This window comes from Boleophthalmus pectinirostris, unplaced genomic scaffold (assembly GCF_026225935.1).
Source record: "Boleophthalmus pectinirostris isolate CB_2022bp ecotype Guang Dong unplaced genomic scaffold, ASM2622593v1 HiC_scaffold_11, whole genome shotgun sequence".
In the NCBI taxonomy this organism is placed as follows: Eukaryota; Metazoa; Chordata; class Actinopteri; order Gobiiformes; family Gobiidae; genus Boleophthalmus; species Boleophthalmus pectinirostris.
This window is the reverse complement of record NW_026570994.1, coordinates 23,673,250-23,683,733: the sequence shown is the minus strand read 5'-3', so window position 1 is coordinate 23,683,733 and position 10,484 is coordinate 23,673,250. Positions and strand designations below refer to the sequence as shown.

Below are 10,484 nucleotides of genomic sequence, written 5' to 3'. Positions count from 1 at the left end.
TGACAGAACCGGGGTTTGGATCATAACCGGGTTATTGATCTGCATGTGACGCACTCAATGTTATAAAACAAATATCCTCCAGTGTCCTGGCTCCTCCTCCTGCTGCTGGGACATGAACACCTCCTGAGGGACACGTCCAGGAGACATCAGGACAGACGTCCTCCCCTCAGACGCTCCTCTCCACGTGGAGGAGCAGCGGCTCTACTCCGAGCTCCGACCTCCGTCTCTGAGGAGGAAACTCATTTGTGTCGCTCGTGTCGTGGATCTGCTCCTTCAGGTCATGACCAGAGGTGAGGAGGAACATCAGCTCCTCTTCACCACAACGATCTGATACAGCGACCGCATCACTGCCCACGCTGCACCTGCCCACCTGTCAATCTGCCCACGCTGCACCTGTCCACCTGTCAATCTGCCCACGCTGCACCTGTCCACCTGTCAATCTGCCCACGCTGCACCTGCACCTGTCCTGACCACGCTGCACCTGTCCACCTGTCAATCTGCCCACGCTGCACCTGCCCACCTGTCAATCTGACCACGCTGCACCTGTCCACCTGTCAATCTGCCCACGCTGCACCTCCACCTGTCAATCTGCCCACGCTGCACCTGCCACCTGTCAATCTGACCACGCTGCACCTGTCCACCTGTCAATCTGCCCACGCTGCACCTGTCCACCTGTCAATCTGCCCACGCTGCACCTGTCCACCTGTCAATCTGACCACGCTGCACCTGTCCACCTGTCAATCTGACCACGCTGCACCTGCCCACCTGTCAATCTGACCACGCTGCACCTGTCCACCTGTCAATCTGCCCACGCTGCACCTGTCCACCTGTCAATCTGCCCACGCTGCACCTGTCCACCTGTCAATCTGCCCACGCTGCACCTGTCCACCTGTCAATCTGACCACGCTGCACCTGTCCACCTGTCAATCTGACCACGCTGCACCTGTCCACCTGTCAGTCTCACACTCTGTCCCTGACTCCAAACCTCGACAGACTTGAACTCGTCCACTTGGGGCAGAATCTCCACCCGCCTGAAGACGACAAGACGACTTTTTCTGGTCCAGAACCTCAACCTCAGGTTTCACCACAGAATATTTCACAGATCATAAAGACGGAGCCAAAATTGTGTCAATAAAATAATTTTTAAAAATGAGAAGATCGTATCGGGAATTGTAAATACACACACATTTTATATTGGGATCCAAAAACCTGAATCTGGACCAGAGCAGGACTTAAATCTGGCCCAGACCAGGCCCAGACCAGGCCCAGACCAGGCCCAGACCAGGTCCAGACCAGGTCCAGACCAGGCCCAGACCAGGTCCAGACCAGGTCCAGACCAGGTCCTCAGACTCACCCTGTAGTCGTAGGTGGCGTCCGGGTTTTCGTCGCAGGCGATCACCTCCGGCGCCATCCAGTACGGCGTCCCGATGAACGTGTTCCTCCGACCCACGGTCCGATCCAACTGAGCCGAGACCCCGAAGTCCACTGAGAACAAGAACCAGGACTGAACCGGGACTAAACCGGGACTGAACCGGGACTGAACCGGGACTAAAAAAGGGACTAAACCAGGACTAAAACCAGGACTGAACACAGAGAGATTAAACAAGGACTAAACCAGGTTTAACCCAAGATTAAACCAGAATTGAACCAGGTCTAAACCGGGTCTAAACCAGGTCTAAACCGGGTCTAAACCGGGTCTAAACCAGGTCTAAACCGGGTCTAAACCGGGTCTAAACCGGGTCTAAACCGGGTCTAAACCGGGTCTAAACCGGGTCTAGTGAAAGTTCCGTACCCAGTTTGACTTCTGCGTTCTCCGTCAGTAGAACGTTCTGTCCTTTTATGTCTCGGTGGATGACGTGGTGAGCGTGAAGATGAGCCAGACCCTGAAACACACACACATGTAAACAACACACACACACACACACACACACGTAAACACACACACAACTGAGACAGGAGCAGACAGGAGCTGAAGAGGAGCAGACAGGAGCAGGCAGGAGCAGGCAGGAGCAGACAGGAGCAGACAGGAGCAGACAGGAGCAGGCAGGAGCAGACAGGAGCAGACAGGAGCAGACAGGAGCAGACAGGAGCAGAGGAGCAGGCAGGAGCAGACAGGAGCAGACAGGAGCAGACAGGAGCAGACAGGAGCAGACAGGAGCAGACAGGAGCAGACAGGAGCAGACAGGAGCAGACAGGAGCAGACAGGAGCGTCTCACCCGGAGGATTTCTCGGGAGATGTAGGCGATCCAATCTTCCTTCAGTTGGTTTCCTTTGGTGTTTTTGACCAGATCCGTGATGGAACCAGCGCCACAGAACTCCATCACCAACTGAAACACACACACACACACACACACGTCAACGACTGAAACACACACACACACACACACACACGTCAACAACTGAAACACACACACGTCAACAACTGAAAACACACACACACGTCAACAACTGAACACACACACACACACACACACACACACACGTCAACAACTGAAACACACACACACACACACACACACGTCAACGACTGAAACACACACACACACACACACACGTCAACAACTGAAACACACACACACACACACACACGTCAACAACTGAAACACACACACACACGTCAACAACTGAAACACACACACACACATCGTCAATAGAAAACAAACCCATTTTATTTCTACAGCTGATTTTATAAACCAAAGAGCTGCACAAATCAACAAAAGGTGTTAAAAAAAACTACAGAGGAAATAGAAATTAGAGCCCGACCGATATGGATTTTGTTGTGGCCGATATGAAACCGATATAATGGGAGTTGGCGCTGCCGATATAATCGCCGATATATTTAGTGATGTAAAAATTCACTGTAAATCTTGAATTGATTAAAAAACTTAGGTTTGGCTCTAGTGGATTCTAAATTGGGTTTATTTAGGCAACATTTATTGTTATTTTGACTCTTTAAATCATATTTACAGACAGTAGTTTGGCCTAATGGCATTTTTGCATCACATTCTAGCTACTAGTGATGGGTATTCCAGTTTTGTTTTTTTGTTTTTTTGGAGAACCGGCTCTTTTGGCTCGGCTCACTAAAGCAACTGGCTCTTTCGGCTCCCAAGCGACTCTTGAGATTGTTTTGTTGCAAGCAGGACTAAACCAGAACTGAACCAGGACTGAAAAAGGACTAAACCAGGACTAAAACAGATTTAAACCATGTGTGAAACAGGACTAAACCAGAACTGAACCAGGACTGAGTGTCTGGACTCGGTTTCTATCTCTCTCCTTCACTCGAGCCCAAGTTTAGTCCTGGTTTATTCATTTTATGCTGAACTGCAGCCAAATATGCACTTTTATTTTTTTTATCCTATGCACACGCAGATTTCTGAAAGTTTCGTTTTCAGCCGCTGCTGCTGTTAAACTACAGGTCGACATGCGACATGAAGAGAAAAAGTGAGAAAAAGAGAAAACACGGCTCCCAATAAGAAACATGCTCCTGTTGTTCGCTTCAAAGAGCCGAATCTAAGAGCCGCTTCGATCGCGACCGAAACATAACTCCTGCTAGTAAATAAACTACCGCTATTAGCCTTTAGCCGTAAAAACGTGCGCGCCGCGGTAATTAATTATATGCATAAATGTGGATCATTCACACGTCTATTCACAGCTCATTTACATCAATACTGGTCCAGTAACAAATATACGGACAATATAATCACTTTACAATAGACCAATAGAAAACAGTCTGTTTATGTGCGGAGCTACAGCAGCTAACCGCTAACAAAACCTAAACTAGCTTCAAAGTCGATGTATTTCCAACACTCACCGCTCACACAGGCTCCTCCCACATCACACAGGCTCCTCCCACATCACAAATCTGCACTAATAAATGTCCTTTTAATCCAGACTCAAACCGATTGTCCGTAAAAAGAAAATAATCTCAGTGTTGCGCACGGCTGCAGGTGTAAACAAACACACGTGAGTGAAGTGACGTGACTCTGTGGTGTGTTCAGGGACAGTACGGACACAGACAAATTACACCGCAGATAAATACTGATGTGGAGCCACATATTAGGACATTTATCTGTCTGTAAATTGGATTAAATGAACAGAATGTAGAGAGTCTAAGCTTTATAACGAGGTATAACATGTCCACGTGAAATATCGGCCCATATCAGCGAGCATATCGGCCGATAGCCGATATGTCTCCAGGTGCCCATATTGGCTGATAATATCGGCCAGCCGATATATCGGTCGGGCTCTAGCGTGTATAGTGTGTATAGTGTGTGTGTGTGTATAGTGTGTGTGTGTGTGTGTATAGTGTGTGTGTGTGTATGTGTATAGTGTGTGTGTGTATGTATAGTGTGTGTGTGTGTGTGTGTATAGTGTGTGTGTGTATAGTGTGTGTATAGTGTGTGTGTGTATAGTGTGTGTATAGTGTGTGTGTGTGTGTATAGTGTGTATAGTGTGTGTATAGTGTGTATAGTGTGTGTATAGTGTGTGTGTGTGTATAGTGTGTGTGTGTGTATAGTGTGTGTGTGTGTATAGTGTGTGTGTGTGTATAGTGTGTGTATAGTGTGTGTATAGTGTGTATAGTGTGTGTATAGTGTGTATAGTGTGTGTGTGTGTGTAGTGTGTGTGTGTGTGTATAGTGTGTGTGTGTATAGTGTGTGTATAGTGTGTGTGTGTGTGTATAGTGTGTGTATAGTGTGTGTGTGTATAGTGTGTGTGTGTGTGTGTATAGTGTGTGTATAGTGTGTGTATAGTGTGTGTGTGTGTATAGTGTGTGTGTGTGTGTGTGTATAGTGTGTGTGTGTGTGTGTGTGTATAGTGTGTGTGTATAGTGTGTGTGTGTGTGTGTGTGTGTGTGTGTATAGTGTGTGTGTGTGTGTGTGTGTGTGTGTGTGTATAGTGTGTGTGTGTGTGTATAGTGTGTGTGTGTGTATAGTGTGTGTGTATAGTGTGTGTGTATAGTGTGTGTTGTACATGTGTGTGTGTGTGTGTATAGTGTGTGTGTGTGTGTATAGTGTGTATAGTGTGTATAGTGTGTATAGTGTGTGTGTGTGTGTATAGTGTGTGTATAGTGTGTGTGTGTGTGTATAGTGTGTGTGTACAGTGTGTGTGTGTGTGTGTATAGTGTGTGTGTGTGTATAGTGTGTGTGTATAGTGTGTGTGTATATAGTGTGTGTGTATAGTGTGTGTATAGTGTGTGTGTGTATAGTGTGTGTGTGTGTGTGTGTATAGTGTGTGTGTGTATAGTGTGTGTGTGTGTGTGTGTGTGTGTGTGTATAGTGTGTATAGTGTGTGTGTGATAGTGTGTGTGTGTGTGTGTATAGTGTGTGTGTGTGTGTATAGTGTGTGTGTGTGTGTGTATAGTGTGTGTGTGTATAGTGTGTGTGTGTGTGTATAGTGTGTGTGTGTGTGTGTGTGTGTGTGTATAGTGTGTGTGTGTGATAGTGTGTATAGTGTGTGTGTGTGTGTGTGTGTGTGTATAGTGTGTATAGTGTGTGTGTGTGTGTGTATAGTGTGTGTGTATGTGTGTATAGTGTGTGTATAGTGTGTATAGTGTGTATAGTGTGTATAGTGTGTGTGTGTATAGTGTGTATAGTGTGTGTGTATAGTGTGTGTGTGTGTGTGTATAGTGTGTATAGTGTGTATAGTGTGTGTGTGTGTATAGTGTGTGTGTGTGTGTGTGTGTGTGTGTATAGTGTGTGTATAGTGTGTATAGTGTGTATAGTGTGTGTGTGTATAGTGTGTGTGTGATATAGTGTGTGTGTATAGTGTGTGTGTGTGTGTGTGTGTGTGTATAGTGTGTGTGTATAGTGTGTGTGTGTGTGTGTGTGTGTATAGTGTGTGTGTGTGTGTATAGTGTGTGTGTGTATAGTGTGTGTGTGTATAGTGTGTGTGTGTGTGTATAGTGTGTGTATAGTGTGTGTGTGTGTGTATAGTGTGTGTGTGTATAGTGTGTGTGTATAGTGTGTGTGTATAGTGTGTGTGATAGTGTGTGTGTATAGTGTGTGTGTGTGTGTGTGTATAGTGTGTGTGTGTGTGTATAGTGTGTGTGTGTGTATAGTGTGTATAGTGTGTGTGTGTATAGTGTGTGTGTGTATAGTGTGTGTGTATAGTGTGTGTATAGTGTGTGTGTGTGTGTGTGTGTGTGTGTATAGTGTGTGTGTGTATAGTGTGTGTATAGTGTGTGTGTGTATAGTGTGTGTGTGTATAGTGTGTGTGTGTGTATAGTGTGTATAGTGTGTGTGTATAGTGTGTATAGTGTGTGTGTGTATAGTGTATAGTGTGTGTGTGTGTGTGTGTGTGTGTATAGTGTGTGTGTGTGTGTGTGTGTGTATAGTGTGTATAGTGTGTATAGTGTGTATAGTGTGTATAGTGTGTATAGTGTGTGTGTGTGTGTATAGTGTGTATAGTGTGTGTGTATAGTGTGTATAGTGTGTATAGTGTGTATAGTGTGTGTGTGTGTGTATGTGTGTGTATAGTGTGTGTGTGTGTGTGTGTGTATAGTGCGTGTGTGTGTGTATAGTGCGTGTGTGTGTGTGTATAGTGTGTGTATAGTGTGTATAGTGTGTATAGTGTGTGTGTGTATAGTGTGTCTGTGTGTGTGTATAGTGTGTGTGTGTGTGTGTATAGTGTGTCTGTGTGTGTGTATAGTGTGTCTGTGTGTGTGTATAGTGTGTATAGTGTGTGTGTGTGTGTGTGATAGTGTGTGTGTGTGTGTATAGTGTGTGTGTGTGTACAGTGTGTCTGTGTGTGTGTGTATAGTGTGTGTATAGTGTGTATAGTGTGTGTATAGTGTGTGTGTGTGTATGTGTGTGTGTGTATAGTGTGTGTGTATAGTGTGTATAGTGTGTGTGTATAGTGTGTGTGTGTATAGTGTGTGTGTGTGTGTGTGTGTATAGTGTGTGTAGTGTGTGTGTGTGTATAGTGTGTGTGTGTGTGTGTGTGTGTGTGTGTGTGTATAGTGTTGTGTGTGTGTGTGTGTGTGTATAGTGTGTGTGTGTACAGTGTGTGTGTGTGTGTGTGTGTGTGTGTGTGTGTGTGTGTGTGTGTGTGTATAGTGTGTGTGTGTGTGTGTGTGTGTGTTGTACCCAGAGTTGGTCGTCGTGTCCTGGGGGACTCTTCTTGATAAAAGCTCCGTAGTAGGTGGCGATGTTTCTGTGGTGAGAATATTTCTTCAACATGTTGATCTCCAACTTGATCTCCTCCTCCTCGTCCTGAAACGACAACAGACAGAGACACAGACACAGACAGAGACACAGACAGAGAGAGACAGAGACACAGACAGAGACACAGACACAGACAGAGACACAGACACAGACACAGACAGAGAGAGAGACACAGACACAGACAGAGACAGAGACACAGACACAGACACAGACACAGACAGAGAGAGAGACAGAGACACAGACAGAGACACAGAGACAGAGACACAGACAGAGACACAGAGACAGAGACACACAGACAGAGACACAGACAGAGACACAGACAGAGACACAGACAGAGAGAGAGACAGAGACAGAGACACAGACACAGACAGAGACACAGACAGAGAGAGAGACAGAGACACAGACACAGACACAGACAGAGACACAGACAGAGAGAGACAGAGACACAGACACAGACAGAGACACAGACAGAGACACAGACAGAGACACAGACAGAGACACAGACACAGACAGAGACACAGACAGAGACACAGACACAGACACAGACAGACACAGAGACAGACACAGAGACAGAGACACAGACAGAGACACAGACACAGACAGAGACACAGACAGAGACACAGAGACAGACACAGAGACAGACACAGACAGAGACACAGACAGAGACACAGACAGAGACACAGACAGAGACACAGACACAGACAGAGACACAGACAGAGACACAGACAGAGACACAGACACAACAGAGACACAGACAGAGACACAGACAGAGACACAGACAGAGACACAGACACAGACAGAGACACAGACAGAGACAGACAGACAGAGACAGAGACAGAGACAGAGACAGAGACACAGACAGAGACACAGAGACAGAGACAGACAGAGACACAGACAGAGACACAGACAGAAACACAGACAGACACAGACAGAAACACAGACAGAGACACAGACAGAGACACAGACAGAGACAGAGAGACAGAGACACAGACAGAGACACAGACAGAGACACAGACAGAGACACAGACAGAGACAGACACAGACAGAGACAGAGACAGACAGAGACACAGACAGAGACACAGACAGAGACACAGACAGAGACACAGACAGAGACACAGACAGAAACACAGACAGAGACACAGAGACAGACACAGAGACACAGACAGAGACACAGACAGAGACACAGACAGAGACACAGACAGAGACACAGACACAGAGACACAGACAGAGACACAGACAGAGACACAGACAGACAGACACAGAGACAGAGACAGACAGAGACACAGACACAGACAGAGACAGACAGACAGAGACACAGACAGAGACACAGAGACAGAGACACAGACACAGACAGACACAGACACAGAGACAGAGACAGAGACAGACACAGACAGACAGAGACACAGACAGAGAGAGAGAGAGACAGAGTTACACCAGACGACAGGATCATCTGCTCCATCTGTGCTTCTTCTCCTCCTCCTCAGCTTTTTGTTTTAATCATGTGATCATCAGTTCATTTGTATCATTTCAATATAAAACCTGTATTTTTTTTATCCATGATTTAAACTTTTTGTTGTGAGGCGTTTAGGTTCCTGTAAATCTGAGCTCTAGTCCAGCCGAGCTCCGGTCCGACCCGAGACCCGAGCTCTAATCTGACCCGAGACCCGAGCTCCGGTCTGACCTGAGTCTGACCCGAGTCTGAACCAAACACAAACTCACGAGTCACAAACGTTGACTCAGAAAAACATGAATCACACACGACACAAAAACCTGACTCAGAACCATGACGTAAGAGACGGGCGAGTCCAGACCGAAACCAGGACTAAACCAGGACTAAACCAGGACTGAACCAGGACTGAACCAGAGACTAAACCAGGACTAAACCAGGACTGAAACCAGGACTAAACCAGGACTAAACCAGGACTGAACCAGGACTGAACCAGAGACTGAACCAGGACTGAACCAGGACTAAACCAGGACTGAACCTGAGACTAAACCAGGACTGAACCAGGACTGAACCAGGACTGAACCAGGACTAAAACCAGACTAAACTAAACCAGGACTAAACCAGGACTAAACCAGAGACTAAACCAGAGACTAAACCAGAGACTAAACCAGAGACTAAACCAGGACTGAACCAGGACTGAACCAGGACTGAACCAGGACTAAACCAGGACTGAACCAGGACTGAACCAGAGACTAAACCAGAGACTAAACCAGGAGACTAAACCAGAGACTAAACCAGGACTAAACCAGAGACTAAACCAGAGACTAAACCAGGACTAAACCAGAGACTAAACCAGAGACTAAACCAGAGGACTAAACCAGAGACTAAACCAGGACTAAACCAGGACTAAACCAGAGACTAAACCAGGACTAAACCAGAGACTAAACCAGAGACTAAACCAGGACTAAACCAGAGACTAAACCAGGACTAAACCAGAGACTAAACCAGAGACTAAACCAGGACTAAACCAAGACTAAACCAGGACTAAACCAGGACTAAACCAGAGACTAAACCAGGACTAAACCAGGACTAAACCAGGACTAAACCAGGACTAAACCAGGACTAAACCAGAGACTAAACCAGAGACTAAACCAGGACTAAACCAGGACTGAACAAGAGACTAAACCAGACTAAACCAGACTGAAACCAGAGACTAAACCAGGACTAAACCAGAGACTAAACCAGGACTAAACCAGAGACTAAACCAGGACTAAACCAGAGACTAAACCAGGACTGAACAACAGACTAAACCAGGACTAAACCAGAGACTAAAACGGGTTTAAACTAGGACTAAACAAAGAACTAAACCAAGACTAAACCAGGACTAAACAAAATCCTCCTCTGTCTGTTTTATGAATAAAATGTGAGGCTTTTTTTTCTATTTTCATCCATAATTTTTCATTTAAACAAGACAAATCTTCACATTTTCTTCTTCATCTCAGTAAATCAACTCCAGAGAGACACTGGTGCACTTCATGTTTGTGCCTGATGCCCTCCCACTCCCCCCCGACCCCCCGAGTCCACACAAAGACCCGCAGCCCCGCAGCCCCGCAGCCACAGGGCCAGGCTCTGTCCTCCAGTCTGAGGCTCTTCTGTCTCCGGCTGCAGTTCGATCTGAATAATCACCGACCCACAGCTGCTTCTGCTCCACTAAACCACTGTGAATGTACTCGAGTAAAAGTACTGAGATTTCTACATATCAACAAAAGTCTAAAGTCCAAAAGTAGAAAAGTGTTTAGGGAAAATACGACTGAAATAAATCCCCAAATTTGGAGTTTTTAGTGTTTCAAAGAGACAAAAAAATGATTGAGAGA

General features: G+C 46.1%; 1 protein-coding gene across 5 annotated transcripts in view; it reads right to left on the bottom strand.

Moving 5' to 3' along the window:
- The window catches only part of LOC110168987 (mitogen-activated protein kinase kinase kinase kinase 4), a 56,813-nt gene extending 49,564 nt beyond the window's left edge, over positions 1-7,249 (bottom strand). For 4 of the 5 annotated variants that reach the window (XM_055166502.1, XM_055166500.1, XM_055166503.1 and 1 more), the window contains exons 1-4: positions 7,086-7,246; positions 2,217-2,327; positions 1,793-1,883; positions 1,355-1,485 (exon numbers count right to left, since the gene is read on the bottom strand). In XM_055166502.1, coding sequence (XP_055022477.1) covers positions 1,355-1,485; positions 1,793-1,883; positions 2,217-2,327; positions 7,086-7,178 — 426 coding nt within the window. In that variant the 5' untranslated portion in view covers positions 7,179-7,246. Of the gene's footprint in view, positions 1-1,354; positions 1,486-1,792; positions 1,884-2,216; positions 2,328-7,085 lie in introns of all 5 variants that reach the window. The other variant, XM_055166504.1, reaches the window with a different exon arrangement.
- Positions 7,250-10,484: the final 3,235 nt, after the last annotated feature.